General features: G+C 48.1%; 1 protein-coding gene across 1 annotated transcript; it reads left to right on the top strand.

Annotated features, from left to right (window-relative positions):
* The first annotated feature begins 426 nt into the window (after positions 1-426).
* Positions 427-14,098, top strand: TEKT4 (tektin 4). The gene is made up of 6 exons (XM_079952600.1): positions 427-1,106; positions 2,494-2,564; positions 6,473-6,616; positions 7,943-8,165; positions 9,832-9,986; positions 13,744-14,098. The coding sequence occupies exons 1-6, from the start codon at positions 573-575 to the stop codon at positions 13,958-13,960; spliced, it is 1,344 nt and encodes a 447-aa protein (XP_079808726.1). The 5' UTR covers positions 427-572; the 3' UTR covers positions 13,961-14,098.
* The last annotated feature ends 2,350 nt before the right edge of the window (positions 14,099-16,448 follow it).

Raw genomic sequence — 16,448 nt, 5'->3', positions numbered from 1 at the left:
TCTCCTGTGAGTTCAGAGCCTTGAGACAAGATCTATTTTTTTAAATACTGCCCTTTGATTAAAATTAATTCCAGGGGGAGGGTTTTGTAAGATGAAATTAAGCAAGAACAAAAAATTGACTAAAACAATTGCAAAGCAATTGAGGACAACAGTGGGAAGCCCCATTGTAATTGCAGCACAAGGAAAAACAAGGCTGAAATAATTATGATGCTGCTATATTTTTGATTTTACTAACAGGGCAATTTGTAGCCACATTGATTAGTGCACTGGGGGCTCAGCTCCAGAATCCTTCCTTTTGCAAATGATATTCCCAGCCCTGTTGCCCCATTGGCTCGCTGCAGTCTCCCTAGGCGACAAGAAGCTGTGTCAGGCCTAATGGAACATTCCCCACGTGGCTCATTGGCTTCAGGCGTCACCAGGGGCAACAGGACAACACAGAGCCTCAGCAAGGCTTTACAGTTTTCTCGTAGTAGGTGAGCATCCCCAGTGAGCCTGGGGACTTTCCTGGCTGGGGGAATCCTCTTTGTGGAGTTCTCTTGGACCCGTGGTTGGCCTGAAGAGTTACTGGCACCATGTCTAACCCTGGTATCCTCCTGACCAAGGAGCCGGCTCCTCAGACCATCCCTGTTTGCGAGCTGCCCATGAAGGTCTACGAGCCGGCGCTGAACACCGGCCCTGATTCCTCCAGTGGTTTGGCCACCGCTGGCTTCCGCACGGCCAAGTACCTGCCAGAGGAATGGCACCAGCACAACTACACCCGGTACCATGAAGCCTTTGCTGACCGCGACCACTCGGAGCGAGTCCGCCTCGAGTCCCAGAATGTGGCCGCCTTCACGGCGGAGCTGGCCCAGCGCACTCAGGAGGACTCCACCGTTAAGGTAGGCGAACGCCTCCAGGACATCCACTTCTGGAAGTCAGAGCTCCAGAGGGAGATTGAGGACCTCACGGAGGAGACGAACCTGCTGGCAGCCCAGAAGCTGCGCCTGGAGAGGGCCCTCGACGCTACTGAGATCCCGTACAGCATCGCCACAGACAACCTGCAGTGCCGCGAGCGCCGGCAGCCTCCCGATCTGGTGAGGGACCAGGTGGAGGTGGAGTTGCTCAAGGTAGGACATTTCCTTATTCATTCTGGGCTCAGGACATGAAGGACCGCTTCCCCCTGATCTGGCACTTGCAATCACTCTAAGCACTACACCACACTGGCTCTCAAGGGGCAATGCAGTTGAAGAGCACCTGCTTTGCATCTTCAAGAAGGTAGGCTTCCTGTCTGAACCCCTGGAGAACTGCTACCAGTCAGTGGAAACAACACTAAGCTAGATGGACTGATGGTCTGACTTGATGTAAGGTTATATATCCCATGTCCCTAACAGGAAGCAGCCAAAGCTTTAAAAAGTCCCAGGTTCAGTCCTTGGCATCTCCAGGTGAGGCTGGGAGAGATTCCCTGCCTGACACCCTAGAGAGATGCTGCCAGTCAAATAGAAACCAGTGTGTATGTGTATATTTGCATGCATTTAAAACCTGCCTATGGGAAGCACTGTGTCTGGAAGAGAAGTGACCCCCCCATTCCCAGATCCATATGTTATCTGGCCCACTGCCAGGTTGGTCCAGGGCTTGGGGGGGGGCATGTCACAAGGGTTGTGGTTTAGGGCAGGCCCTGTTGCCACTCCTGAAGTGCTTTTGTCCTCTGGGGGGGGGGCGGGGAGAGATGGAGGCATGTGCAGAAAAGTTGGGGGAGCAGCAATCTTGCCAATGACATTTATTGTTGTGCCACACCACGCCCACTGGTGTGAATGAAAATTGGCGCAAAATGCTGGCATATTGGTCAAAAAGCCACAGTTCTACCACACAGCAGTCACTGCAGTGTGGAAGGAACATTAGGAAATGGGACAGAAGGGCTAGCGTTATACAGCGGTACCTCAGGTTACATACGCTTCAGGTTACATACGCTTCAGGTTACAGACTCCGCTAACCCAGAAAAAGTGCTTCAGGTTAAGAACTTTGCTTCAGGATGAGAACAGAAATTGTGTTCCAGCGGTGCGGCGGCAGCAGGAAGCCCCATTAGCTAAAGTGGTGCTTCAGGTTAAGAACAGTTTCAGGTTAAGTACGGACCTCCGGAATGAATTAAGTACTTAACCTGAGGTACCACTGTAATCAGGAAAACTAATGCAATTATTTCCTGTGGCTGAATGCACCTTATTTCTCCATACAAAACCAAGTGAAAAACAGAAGGAGCACGGTTCAGCTTTGGAGAATACAATAGCCTTAATATGATATCTAAAAGACACTCAGGTTGGTGCCTGGTTGGGAGGAGGGCACTGGATGCCCAAACTGGAATGGCTATTGCATAACCTTTGGAAGTTTGGGGCACCCAGAGAAGAAGATTGGGCAGTTCCTATAAGACAGCCTCCCCCGACCTGGTGCCTTCCAGGGGATTTGGACTACAACTCCCAGCAGCCCCAGCCAGCTGCTAATCTCTCTACTGCTTTTATCTAGGAAGCCGAGCTCATCAGAAACATCCAGGAGCTACTGAAGCGAACTCTGAAGCAAGCTATTAATCAGATACAGTAAGATCCCTTTCCACTGTTGCGGGTTGCTGGTGTTCTAACTAACTCTTGAACTTAGTCCTGGTGTAACATGTGATCGATCGGGAGGAAAATCAAAGCATTGCACTCTGCAGAGGGTGGTATGTGTGAACTGATTTCTTGTAACTTTGGTATCATGTGCCCCAAGCAGAGCCTGGTGATGCACAGCCCAGCCAGCATTCTGAAGCTAAGCAGCTCTGAGTCTGGTCACTGTCTAGATGGGAGACCAAATGGGAGACAGACAGACAGACAGACAGACAGACAGACAGACAGACACACACACACACACACACACACACCACCTTTCAATTCATGATAGAAGCAAGGTGGGCGTAGAATTGAACTAATTAACTAATAAGTGTGTGAACTGCTTTGCAAATGGTTGTGACCGGGATGATAAAACAATGATAACAACAAGACAAATCTACCGTGTTTTTCCCTCTACAGGACGCACCGGACCATAGGACGCACCGGACCATAGGAGGGGGAGAACAGGAATTCCCCCCCCTTGTTCTCCCCTTCCAAAACAAGGTGTGTCTAAGACCAGCTCAGGGAACAGCGCAAAGGCTGCGTGCAGCCTTGCTGCTGCCCCCCAAGCTTGTGGGGCTGGAGGTGGGGGGAAGCGCTGCTTTCGCCCACCGCCAGCCTCAAAGATCCCTGAAGCCTTTGGAGCGCAGCTGCACTCCAAAGGCTTGAGGCTTCGGGGACAGCCTTTCAAGCCTCCGCTGGGCAGCAGGGTGCCTTCACCCCGCTGTCCTGCGGAGGCTTTGCGCAGCCATCCTGAAGCTAGAACAGCGAGATGGAGGGCTGTGCAGCGCCCCGTCTCACTGTTTTGGCTTCGGGGACAGCCTTTCAAGCCTCCGCAGGGCAGCGGGGTGCCTTCACCCCACTGCCCTGTGGAGGCTTTGCGCAGCCTTCCAGAAGCTAGAACAGCTTCGGGCTGCAGGCTTCTGTCCGCAAGCCTTGGGAGCCTGGCAGGAACTCCCGCCGGGCTCTGAAGCCTTTTGGATAGCTGCCCGAAGCCCGGGGTGCGCAGCGCTGCACTCCCCGGGCTTTGGGCTGCAGGCTGCTATCCGCAAGCCTTGTTACCAGAGTCCTAGGAGATTAATGGTTCATTGTATCATTGATTGGCATGAGACTTTTTAGTGGACCACAGTAGACTTGCCTCAGGGATTCATGTATGAATAACCTGTCTGGACTGCTGCAATCTAATCTTCACGGAGCTGCCCTTGGAAGCAGCCTGATAGCTGCTGCTGTTGCAGAATGCAGCTGCCTGGCTGTTGTACAGAACAGTGAAAGGAGGATCATATCCCCCTTGGCTGCCTGTGAAATACAGGGTTATTTCAGAAATTAAGGGATGCTGGTATCAAGTGTACAAAGCCCAGTTCCTTCTGAGCTGGCTGTGTTCCTACGTCCCGGGGGTCTTCAGCTTAGTGTAATGCCTGATGACCTTGTCCCTCTCCTTCTGGAGCTGTGGATAAGTTCATGGTAAGAGCATAGTTTTGGCTGGCTACCAAACTGAGCCAAAACTAGCCCCATCCTGATGATTTCCTTTATAATAAATACTGTATATCTTTTTACAGGGAAAATGTGTTCTTATAGTTGCCACCAGATGGCACTATGAACTAGGAAACAAGAATACACACAGGCAAGCTGCAGAACTGCTTTGGATAATATGGAAAGGGATGGTTTCGGGGAAGAATATCATCCACGATTGAAGCTTCCTGTCCCCCACGCTTGCTTGTAACATCCACGGCAGAGTCTGTGTCCCTCTCCCACTGCAGTAAAATATATGAAGCTTGTGTGTAGCACTGCAGGAGGAAAGAACACAGCTCCCCCTTTGGACACCCTGGAAAAATGCAAAGAACTAGAAACTTGAAGCAGAATTGGTGGTTTCTGGTCTCCTAAGCTGCACAATTCCTTTGTCCCATAGCACAAATGTCTGGGTTTGCCTTGCAAATAAGTCTGCAGGGAACCTGTGGCCCTCCTGAGGTTGTTGGACTACAGCTCCCATCAGCTGCAGCTAGCCTGGCCAATGATTGGGGATGATGGGAGATGCAGTCTAGCCACCAGGAGGGTCACAGGTTCCCCTTGTTGGCAGAATAAAAAAACTCTGCCTCATTTTGCACCTGCCTGCCTGGCTTTTGCCATACACCTTTTTTAACATTTCTAGCATTCTTGGCAAATACGACTGTCTCTAATTTTTATATAAAGTGAGATCTTGATGTGCACCCTGAATTACTTGATTTGCCTTTCTCAAATTATGTTCTAATTACTTTTAATTGCACTCACTTGAGCGTGTGTCAAGGATGGATTTTGCTCTTGGATGAGCGTTTCAGTCTGAAATGTTCTCAGCATTGCATAACGTAATGTTAAGGCTGATGGCTCGTACTTCTCGGTTGGAACTGCCACCAGGTGTCATATGGAGAGATGGATGGAAAGGGCCTTTTTTGAATATTCACTGGGATTTGAATCCAACAGTCAAATCTAAATGTGAATAGCAAATTTTCCCATGGGGATCTAAATGGAAGGGTTTTTCCTAGAACTGGTCTTTTTATTGAGGTGTCGAACCATTTGCTCCTGAAATAAGGTACTGTATGAAGGCAAATCTCAGGCCTCTCCAAAATTTACAGGCTGTTAGATAGCCTTCACCATTCTGGTGTCCTGCAGAGGCCTTGGGGAATACATCCCTTAAATGAAAATAAGGGCATTTCTTACTCTCTCCCCAACTGACCAGCCAGTATGGTGTAGTGGTTAAGAGCAGTGGACTTGTAATCTGGGGAACCGGGTTCGCGTCTCTGCTCCTCCACATGCAGACCTTGGGCTAGTCACACTTCTCTGAATTCTCTCAGCCCAACTCACCTCACAGAGTGTTTGTTGTGGTGGAGGAAGGGAAAGGAGACTGTTAGCCGCTATGAGAGTCCTTAGGGTAGTGATAAAGCGGGATATCAAATCCAAACTCCTCCATTTTGTGTTCTCCCTCTGAGCATTTCCTATCAGAAGATGGGTGAGGGCCACCAGCACGCAACAGCAATGGGACACAGCACATATGTCATCCACCATACTGAGAAAACCTCTTCATCTCCATTTTATCTTATTTAATTCTTTGGTAGAGTTGCAAAAAGCAGATCACACACCAAGAAATACATTTTAGAAAGGGGCAAGATTAAATGCAGATGCACATTTTTTTTAAAGTAAAAAAAAATCAAGACTCCTTGCACTCTGCTCTGCTCCACCTTTCTTCCTACCTAGGGTGGTCCTGCCCCTCTGCCTGCCCCTCAGAGCCAATGCATCGTGTAGGTCTGGGCCTTGGCGGCAGCAGCCTCTTCTCCTCCTCGCCCGCTCTTCAGCAACCACTACAAGCTGCCCAAGGGAGGAGGGTGGCAGCAGCAGCAGCAGCAGCCATGGAGAGACAACAGGATGCTCCCTTGCATCTGCCACCGCCATTTGGGACAATGGCTGGCTCATCCGCCTCCCTGAACTTGGAGTCAGGGGATCAAAGCTATCGGATTGGCTTTCGTAATTCTGGGTCTATTATTGGAGGGTATGGGAATACAATTCTGGAAGCTCAGCCATGCTGGCTGGGGCTGATGGGAGTTGTAACCCAAAACACAGCAGCACTGTCTGGGGCTGATGGGATCTGTAGTCCGAAACATCTGGAGAGATGCTAGGCTGGGCAAGGCTGCTGTTAGACATTCAGTACCTATTTAGACAGGCTGCTCTCTGAAACACAAATCTCTGAGGAACTGAACCTCACAAGGTTTTCTTGGGCTGACTAAAATTGGGTGTGTAGGTTGCATTTTGCCCACAAAACAAAGGTGAATGGTGGGGAAGGAGTGTGCTTTCAAGGCCCCCCTCCGTTCTGAGGTTTGCGGTGTTTGATTCTGCAGATTAAATCGAGATCACAAGGAGATCTGTGAAATGGACTGGTCTGACAAAGTTGAAACTTACAACATTGACGAGAAATGTGGGAGGTACAATAACCAGAGCACGAACATCCAGTTCCATCCAAGCACATCGAGGTTCGAGGACAGGTGAGAACCTCTGGATCACCTACACCTGGGAAGGAAGGCGGCACAGAGTAAGGAACCCATTGTATCCACCCTTAGGTGTCACCATTTGTATGTTTGAGAGATACTTGCATTGGCCACTGGAGCCCACTGGTAGGAGGGAAGGTCAGGAGACCAACATCAGGAGGCTCCAAAGCTGATGACAGGCAGAGCCAACTAATTCTTGTTTTGTAACTATCCCCTCTTTTGAGTTGTACAAAGCTAAAGAGGAAGCTGATAGGGAGGGCTGCCCCACTGAACTGGTTGCAAGTAAGAAAGGTGGGGGCGGGGCTGGCTAAATGCAGGCTGAGGTTGCTGGGCCCACTCATCCCAATGGACTAACCTCTACAGGATTTTAGGCCGCCCAGTGACCTTCACAGCTTGAGTAGAGATTAGAACCTGGGTCTCCCGAAAGTCCAACAATTTACCCAACACATCGTCTCCATCCCTGGTGAGCTGAGCAGAACCATACATAGTATTTTAAATGTGAATCCCCCATAGATGCAGTCCAGATAGATGCAGTCCCAAAGATGGGACTCAGGTGGCGCTGTGGTCTAAACCACTGAGCCTCTTGGGCTTGCTGATCAGAAGGTTGGCGGTTCGAATCCCCGTGATGGGGTGAGCTCCCATTGCTCCGTCCCAGCTCCTGCCAACCTAGCAGTTCGAAAACATGTCAGTGCAAGTAGATAAATAGGTACCGCTGTGGCGGGAAGGTAAATGGCGTTTCGATGCACTTTGGCTTCCGTCACGGTGTTCCGTTGCTCCAGAAGCAGTTTAGTTCTGCTGGCCACATGACCCAGAAAGCTGACTGTGGACAAATGCCAGCTCCCTCGGCCTGAAAGCGAGATTAGTGCCACAACCCCATAGTCACCTTTGACTGGACTTAACTGTCCAGGGCTCCTTTACCTTTTTTATCTTTTACTTGCAGTCCAGGAGTGGGGCCCAAATGCCACCCTCTGAACTTCTCTGTCTGGCCCTTGGAAATCTCCTCAGGCCTCCATTTTTGCCAGGCTGGAACGTGTCCTTGAACCTTGAGGATACCTGAGGAGAGACAGCACTGTTTGCATCTGTGTAGAAGCTAGCCTACTATACATAAGCAATGTTTGCATCATTTCCTCTGCCCACGTTTGCTTTGGGCCCTGCCCACCACTGCCATGTGGCATTCCCGCTCCCCATAAGAAGGGAACATGGCCCTCAGTCTGACAAAACATCCCCTAGCCCTGTTTGGAGATGGCGGACGTTGTGACGCTCATTGTTTTGTTTCCCATCTCCTCCTGCTCTCGCCGCTCCTCCCTGGGGCCCACGCCACAGCGCTTCCACGCCCGAGACGTGGGCCAAGCACAGCCATGACAACATCTACCGGGCTGAGCGAGAGAAGCTGGCGTCCATCAATCTCCGTGCCCTGATTGACAACATCCTCCGCGACACGGCTGAGGACCTCCGCATGCAGTGCAACCGGGTGAACGACGCCTTTGCCCAGCAGTTGGAGGTGCTGGAGGATGCCAAGCACAAACTGGAGCACCACCTGAAGAAAGTACGCGGCCCCCTTGCTACGGCCCAGAGCGGGAGAAGCTTCCTGGATTGGTCCACTCCAAATATCAGCACTGGGTTGGGGGGGGGGCGTTGCTTGAGCAAGGCGGCTTGCCTCAGTGAATCTACTTCTTCAGGGGGAGACATGCCCTACAAGTGTCCCGGGGAAAAACGAGGACATCCCGTTTCCCCCTGTGAGAGGTCAGCCATTTTGGGCGCCATGATCTCGCACGATTTAGCGAGATCTTGCCCCCCAATCTTGTTTCAAAAACATGAGTTTTTGAGTCCCAGAAAAAGTGTGTCCTTTGGGCTCTGTGATCTCACACGGGAGCGCAGACAGTAAGATCTGTTGGAGGGTATGACATTGACAGTGGCAGCTTGACAGATACCTGGCTAGGCCAGCCCTTGACACTAGGCTAGGCATGCCGTAAAGCAGGGCTAGAAAACCTAAGGCCTCAGTGTGGCCCGTAGAACTGTCCCTAGGCCACAGGCCCTCACTGGGCCTGCTTCACATCCTCCTTGAGTGTTTTTGCTTGGCTGGAATTAGTGTCGTTGAACTCCCATAATGCCCCTTGCTTGCTTTGATGAAGGATGGAGTTTGTGTGTGTGTTGGGGGGGGGGAACTAGCCTACTGTACAAAGGTAAAATTGATATTTATTGCTCCATCCCTCTCCTTTGTCTTGGTCTCCGGCCAGGAGCATATTGCTCTATGGTAGAGTTGACTTGCCCCCTGCTCTCCATCCAGCATTCAAGGGAGATTCAAATGAGGAGAAACACAGGAGATTGGAGGGAAGAAAATAAGTGTTTGGGCAAGTTGAGCAAAATTTCTCCTGGGAGGTGGGGGTCCCCAGTGGGCACCATAGGAGGTGGTAGTGGGCATGTTGGCAACCTGTGGTTTAGTGTTAGGTGAGAACCAGGCCACTGACAAAGCTACAGCCAGTGCACTTTACACCTGCAAATTACCGGGTAGTTTCCATTTGAAGGGTTGCGGTATCCTCCTTGTTTTCAGAACAGCTTCTCTCACTGAAGCGTTGACTCTGTCTCCAGCACTGACTTATCACCAACACCACCCTTAGCATAACAGGATACTGCAAGCAGATTTACCGTACTTTTCTGTGTTTAAGACGAGGGGGTCGTCTTACACACGGATAGTGCAGAGGGGGGACGGGCGATTCGTGTCCGCCACGAGCAGGAGATTGTCAGTGGCGTTTGGGCGGGTGATAGGTGGCTGCGGCAAGGCCTGCTGGCAATTGGCTGCTGCGGTGGCAATTGTTTGGGCGATTTGCAGCTGCTGGCGATGAGCGGGCATGCCAATAGCGGCTTCGGCCAGGTGTGCAATTGGCAGCGGCAGTCAGATGGGTGAGCGATTGTCTGCAATCCCCCCCAAAAAAGCTCAAGAGCTCTTGGCAATTCCCCCCCATTCCCTTAATTTGGAGTCCCCAAAAATAGGGGTCATCTTATATACGGGGGCGTGTTATACACAGAAAAATATGGTACTTTGTGTATAAAAGACTTGGAATCTAAACATGCCCCAAAGTATTTCTAAAGCGTCCCCCTTCCCTTTCTGCATATGTGCTGGAAGCCGCCAGGGGTGGCTGGGGAAACGCAGCCAGATGGGTGGTGTATAAATAATAAAATGATTATTATTTATTTTAATTATTTTAAAACAGACTCTTAAGGAAATTGGCGATCAAGAGCACAACATTGAAGCTCTCAAGCAAGCTATTAAAGACAAGGAAACGCCACTCAAGGTAGCTCAGACGAGGCTCTATGACCGTTCATTCAGGCCCAATGTGGATCTCTGCAGAGACACTGCCCAGTTTAGGTAAGTGTTGTTCCAGCTGGCGTGGGGGTGGGGCTTGAAGGATTTTTTTAAAATAAAAAAAAATCTGTGATAGTTTTTCTGTGAAATAACCTAATTTTCACTAACCTAATGTACACGTTGGAATAGAATTACCCAGCAGATCTTGCACTTCTCTGAATGTGGTAACATGATTCTCAGCAACTTAAATATTCCTTTTTGCAAGAAAAATGTGTATATGGGAGAGATATGAATTTTAAGTCCCATTTTCAGAGAAAATATGCATTTAAACATGAATTCTGGAAAAAATGCCTTTAAATATACATCGGGGGGGGGGGGGAGCCCATTAAAAACATTTCTTTTAGAGAGAGAATAGTAAAAGCTCATTTGGAGAGAAAATACACTAACACACATTTTGACTATTTTTCAAAAAATATGCTGATAGGTTTAAAATAATTCATAGGTTATTGTGGATATAGGGCAGAATGGAATTGTGGGTAAAAATATGAAAGAGGCCAAAAACAGATTCATTCGATTTCATTTCAAGCACTTTTGCTTTGCTGGCCAGCCATGACGAATAGCAGCTCTAAAGGGGAGGACTGGGTTGGAGTTGCAGAGTGGGGTGACTCCATTTTTTTAATAGTTTTTTAAATTTATTACAAAAACACCAAAAGCACTGCCTTTCAGAAATCCTCCCCAGACATCAATTCCGCCTTTGAAATCCCTGTAATGCATGCAGCTCTACCTTAAATCAAACCATGGCCTCCTTTGGGTGTCGTTTGATGGAGCAAAATGCATTGGCTCTCAAACTGCCCAAGAAGATCAGGTCCAAGGATGGGCCACTCACTATCCAGCTTGATTCAGATGTTACATGGAATGGTGTAGCAGCAAATTAAGAATACGGGATCCCTTCATGATCATTGCAGCCACTCATCCTCACAGCCCCTTCTAAGAATTCATATTAATATTAAAAATATACAATGGTAAGAACTTGGAAGGCATTGCAATGTTCTATTCAGATCTCCATGTGTTGCCCTTTAGCTAGATCTACTAGTTTCTGTGCCTATACGTGGGCAAATGATTCGGAGTGCTCCAATACATCCTTTTGGAATGACTTAATTTTCCTTGAAGTTCCATTGTACGTAACAGAACCTGCACACCAGTCCCTTTTGTCACCAGTGTTCCTAAACACTTAGTTTTGGAGCTTACAGAATAAGAACTCTTTGGTGTTCTTCCCGCGCATCTTCTCCAGAAGGACCCTAGGAGCCAATCCTCAGAGGCTGACTCACCTCCTTTACTCTGATTGGCTCTTGTCAGCACAAAGGGGGGAAAGTCATCTTCATGCTGGTTGAGTGGTTCCAGGATATTGGAGACGGGGACCTTGTTGGGACCCTGCTGAAGAAATAGTAACAGGTCTTTGATACACACACACTACACCTGGTTATATAAGCAGCATAGATGCTACCAGGAAACTGATCTGCGTGGGCCTATCTCTCTGTTTGTTGTTGTTTAGCCGTTTAGTCGTGTCCGACTCTTCGTGACCCCATGGACCAGAGCACGCCAGACACTCCTGTCTTCCACTGCCTCTGGCAGTTTGGTCAAACTCATGTTCATAGCTTCGAGAACACTATCCAACCATTTCGTCCTCTGTCGTCCCTTTCTCCTTGTGCCCTCCATCTTTCCCAGCATCAGGGTCTTTTCCAGGTAGTCTTCTCTTCTCATGAGGTGGCCAAAGTATTGGAGCCTCAGCTTCACGATCTGTCCTTCCAGTGAGCACTCAGGGCTGGTTTCCTTAAGAATGGATAGATTTGATCTTCTTGCAATCCATGGGACTCTCAAGAGTCTCCTCCAGCACCATAATTCAAAAGCATCAATTCTTCAGCGATCAGCCTTCTTTATGGTCCAGCTCTCACTTCCATACATCACTACTGGGAAAACTATAGCTTTAACTATATGGACCTTTGTTGGCAAGGTGATGTATCTGCTTTTTAAGATGCTGTCTTTGTGGTAGTTTTGTGTGAGTGAGACAGAATTCTAACAGTTCCTCTTAAGTTCTGGTTAGCAGACTAACTTGCAGAAAGGTACTCGAGGGACAAGGGGACAGACTGTACACTGTACTTAGGGTACAGGATTGTTCAGAACAGATTGATTCCAAGTTGCAACATATTACTAATACATCCTTTAAAAACCTACACACATACACGATCTTTTCACCGCAGCGCTTCTAATTGCGGCCTGTCATTACAGCAGAAAGGTTATCTACAACTCTTGAGTGCAGAAGTAACAAAGTGGGCATTTATCACCTTGCAAACATGTTTGACGGTGGAGAAGGGGGACTGTCAACACTGTACGTCTCCCGTCACCAACATGTTTGTACAAAACAAACACACGAGAGGGGGAAAAAGGGAGAAGAAAAGGTTGAAATTGCTTGATGCCTTTTCACCTGCCGGTCTTCTAAATTAGAAACGGGCATGGAACGGCTCTAAGGAGAGACTTAGAAGATGTTTGCTAGACATGCAAAAATGACTCACAATTCTCATTCCCTGTCTTACTAAATTGATTTTGTGTGAGCCATAAACGATATAGGCTGGTTTTAGTCCAGAGGCAAATGCAAATGAAGGCAAGGAGAACTGCTGACCAGTCTAGATCTGAAGCTCCAGCTTTGGATGAAGAGGATTCCTCTTTCATGTGAGATTGGGTTACTCCAATGCACTTTTATGTGGGGTGTCCCTTGCGCTTGATCCAGAAACTATAGCTGTGGCACAAATTGCTGCAGGAGTGAGACCCTGTTAGCATAGAGACAGGCATTTACTATCTGTGCAAGTTGTTGTTATTGCTATATAAAGCCCTTAACAACTTGGGGTCAGGTTACCTGTGAGATTGCGACAAATTGGAAGAGTGACAAAGTTCCGTTGAGATAAGAATGGACTCAAAAATTGGCCGAATATGCGGAACTAGATAGCTTGTCAGAGAAAATAAAAAAACAAATCAAAACAGGTATTTACTTCAAGTTGGGAAGTCTTTAAAACTTATTTGAAAAATAACAATTGTAGTTGAAGGTCAGTTGCAGCCTTCGAATAATTTCAGCAGTAGTTTTAAGTATGATGTAAAAGATAAGACAGATCAAAGATGATCAAACTTTAATAGAACTTTTGGCAGTGTATAAACAATGAGAATTTGAGGTGCGGAGTAGATGGAAAGTCTGGTCGACAGAAAAAGATGATAATTATTTCAATATTAGGAGAATATTAGTTGATGTATCAAGTTTTTTTTCCTTTCCCCCCCTCTTCTTTCTCTTTGTGGTGATGGATAGTTGTTTTCTTTTTTTGTTTGATGTGTAAAAGTGAATATATTTTTTTAAAGAAGAAGCATTATTAACAGCTCTGGAAAAAAGAAAAGAAAAAGAGATTGCCTTATTCACATATATTCCCACTTAGCTGCTTCAATCTGTGAAACTGACGCTGTTACAGGAACCACATAATACTCATTCTGCACTTGTAGGAAATAGATTTTTTATTTTTTTAGTGTGGCAGCGTCTTCACTCCCTGCCTGTGGACATCAGGCAGAACCTTCACTGTAATTTTTTTGTTTTACTCTTTCTGAAAACTGCACCGTGGTTTTATGACAGTCAAGCAGCATATACATTTTGTGAAATAAATGTTGGATGGTGTGGTTTCTAGGCAGGCTGGACCACCCGCTTCTCCAGCCCAACCTTTTTTTCTTTAAAAGAAAATTAATCCCTGCACCTCTGACATCTGTTGCTCTGTTTCACACTATCCAGGCTGGTCAGTGAAATCGAAGAACTGACAGCGTCCATTGAGGCTCTCAAGAAGAAGCTTCTAGAGTCAGAGCAGGCTCTGCGCAACCTCGAAGACTCTCGGATGCATCTCGAGAAGGAGATTGCTGTGAAGGCCAACAGCATCTTTATTGACAGGCAGAAATGCATGGCGCATCGGTCGCGATACCCTACCATCCTTAGACTAGCAGGCTATCAGTAGCCACTGCTGCCTCCGGTAGAGGAGAGTGACCCACTTGCCTCGACTGATGAGAAATTCAGTTGCATAGGAATGTGAACTTCTCTTCCCTCCCCCAGTTTTTGGTTTGTGTTGAAATAAAATGAAGACATTTTGCCAGGAGTTGTTGTCTGTTGTCTGCTGGAGACTGGAGCCTTTTATCTGGGAGACTTGGTGGTTTATAAACACCAATGTGGGGAGGGGTGGTGGTGTCCTCAAAACACGGTGTTGTTGCAAAGAGTGCAAGCTGCCACATCCTTAAGAGAAGGGTAGAATATCTGTTTGCATGCAGGAGGTCCCAGTTTTGGTCTCTGGCACTTCCACGCAGGAGAAGTTGCCTGCCTGAGACCCCGAGGAGCTGCTGTCAATCAGTGTGGACAGTGCTGAGCTAGATGGTCCAAGAAGTCTGACTTGTCATAAGGCAGCTTCCTATTATAGGTATGTTCTGGTGTTCCCATCTCACCTTGGTCACAAACTGACCTGGTGGCCATAAAATCAGTGAGTGCTGGTCCTCCTTTCTGTGGAGGAAGCACAAAGGAACCTGAAGCAGTTGGAGCAGCGAAGACCTGGGTGAATTGAATGCCTTTGAGAGGGCCCTGGCTGACCTATTTTGGGAGCAATTGACTCATTGTCTGTTCCTGGCCTGGAGAAAGGGAGAACTCAGGAATAGGGCCGGGTGATACCTGTGGTTTTCAACATTGCGATATATCACCAGCTAAACATCACGATATACCGATGTAATGTCTGAAATAAGGATGGAGCTATGTAGAGGCATGGGCTGATTTCATGGGTTTCACCACATTGTGATTTTTGCACCGCACACACCACGATGCGCAATATATTGCCAGGTCAAAAATTATGAAACCAATATCATGAGATGGACTTGAAACTGGGTTTGGGATAATATATCACCCAGCCCTTACACACATCATGATTCATGATATGTGGCCAGGATAAAACCTGATACCGGTATCACAATATGGACTTTAAACTGGTTTTGGACCATCAGAGGCGTAGGAAGGGGTGAGGTGGGTGCGGTCCGCCCCAGGTGTAATGACTGAGGGGGTGACAAAATGGCAGGTGAGTGGGCAGCACACCTCGCGCCCGGCGACAGATAGCCCTCCTCAGCCGTGGCGAGGGGCACCCAGCTGCAGCAGCTCCATTGCCGGGTCATGTCTGACCTGGCTGCGGAGAGCAGGAGGAAAGTGAGTAGCAGCTTCCCTGCCCCCCTCCTACCCTGAACTGTGGTGTGTGGGAGGGCACCCTCTGCGCTCTGCCCCATGGGAGCGCACCCCACGCCCCAGCCCCCTCGGGAGCATGCCCACCCTGGGCAGCACAGACATATGCTCCGCCACTGTGGACGATATGTTGATATATCACCCAGCCCTACTCAAGAAAAGCCGCTGCTTTGTTCTAATGAGGCCAAAGATGCCCTGCCCTGTTCTTCAGAGCTGTATTGTTTTCCTGATCTGCTTTGCATGCATCCGCAAGCAACAGTTTTCCACAGGCTTGAGTGGTACTACCACACGGTCTCCTGCTGCAGAGTCACGCAGACTCCCTGTTTGAAACCCTAGAGAGCCACTGCTGCCAGTGGATCAATGGTTTAATCCAGCTCCCTGTGTTCGTTCCTGCATTCTGACTTCAGTGCTCCCTGAAGCCTCAAAGGCAGCTTCTGGACACAGCATGCCTTCCCATCTTTCTCTGAGGCTGAATTCAGGCATGAGGCTAGATAAATATTTGTAAACAAGGCATTATCGAGAAGCGGAATGTGCTGCTTGCAGGAGAGATGGGTTGTGTGTGTGTGTGGGGGGGGGGTGTTAGAGAGAGAGATTGATCTTTGGACAAAAGATTGTTAATCGCAGAATCGTTTGAATGTTGGTGATGAGCTACTAATATCAATAGGCCGGCTGAAAAAAGAACTGATCAGAACTGTCTGAGCTCTGGATCTTTTCACAGGCTCTAAAAGACCTTGTAATAGCATCTTTGCAAGTATCGATCCCTTCGTGTCGTCCTGGTCCATGCCATAGAAACATCCAGCCGGGCTGCTGTGGAAGCGCTTGCATTTTCAGTGCGAGATCTGAAGGCAATGTCAGTTAAATGCTGAAATGCCATTGAAGGTGATTATCAGGCTTAATTGCCGAGTCGCCTGCTGGGAGATTAATGCAGTTATGAAACTTTGTTGTATTTTTTTTCTTAAAAAATAAATATTGCGGAGTAATTGCAGGGTAGATCCTTAGTTCTAACGATCCATGATGGATAAGCATGACATTCAACAATATCTACCTGTGAATCATCACCCAGAGAAATAAGTACAATTAGCACTCTTTTAAAATCCCTGGTAATTACACATTTCCCAAATAGAAGCATCTGATTGCTTAGGTCAGCCTTTGCTAACCTGGGGCCCTTTGGATGTTTGGAATACAAAACCGACACAGATGTGCCAAGAGTAGACCATGTGGCCATAGTGTCCTGG

This window comes from Podarcis cretensis (assembly GCF_951804945.1).
Source record: "Podarcis cretensis genome assembly, chromosome: 14".
Taxonomy (NCBI): domain Eukaryota; kingdom Metazoa; phylum Chordata; class Lepidosauria; order Squamata; family Lacertidae; genus Podarcis; species Podarcis cretensis.
The sequence above is the reverse complement of the archived record's forward strand: the minus strand, read 5'-3'. Positions and strand labels throughout refer to the sequence as shown.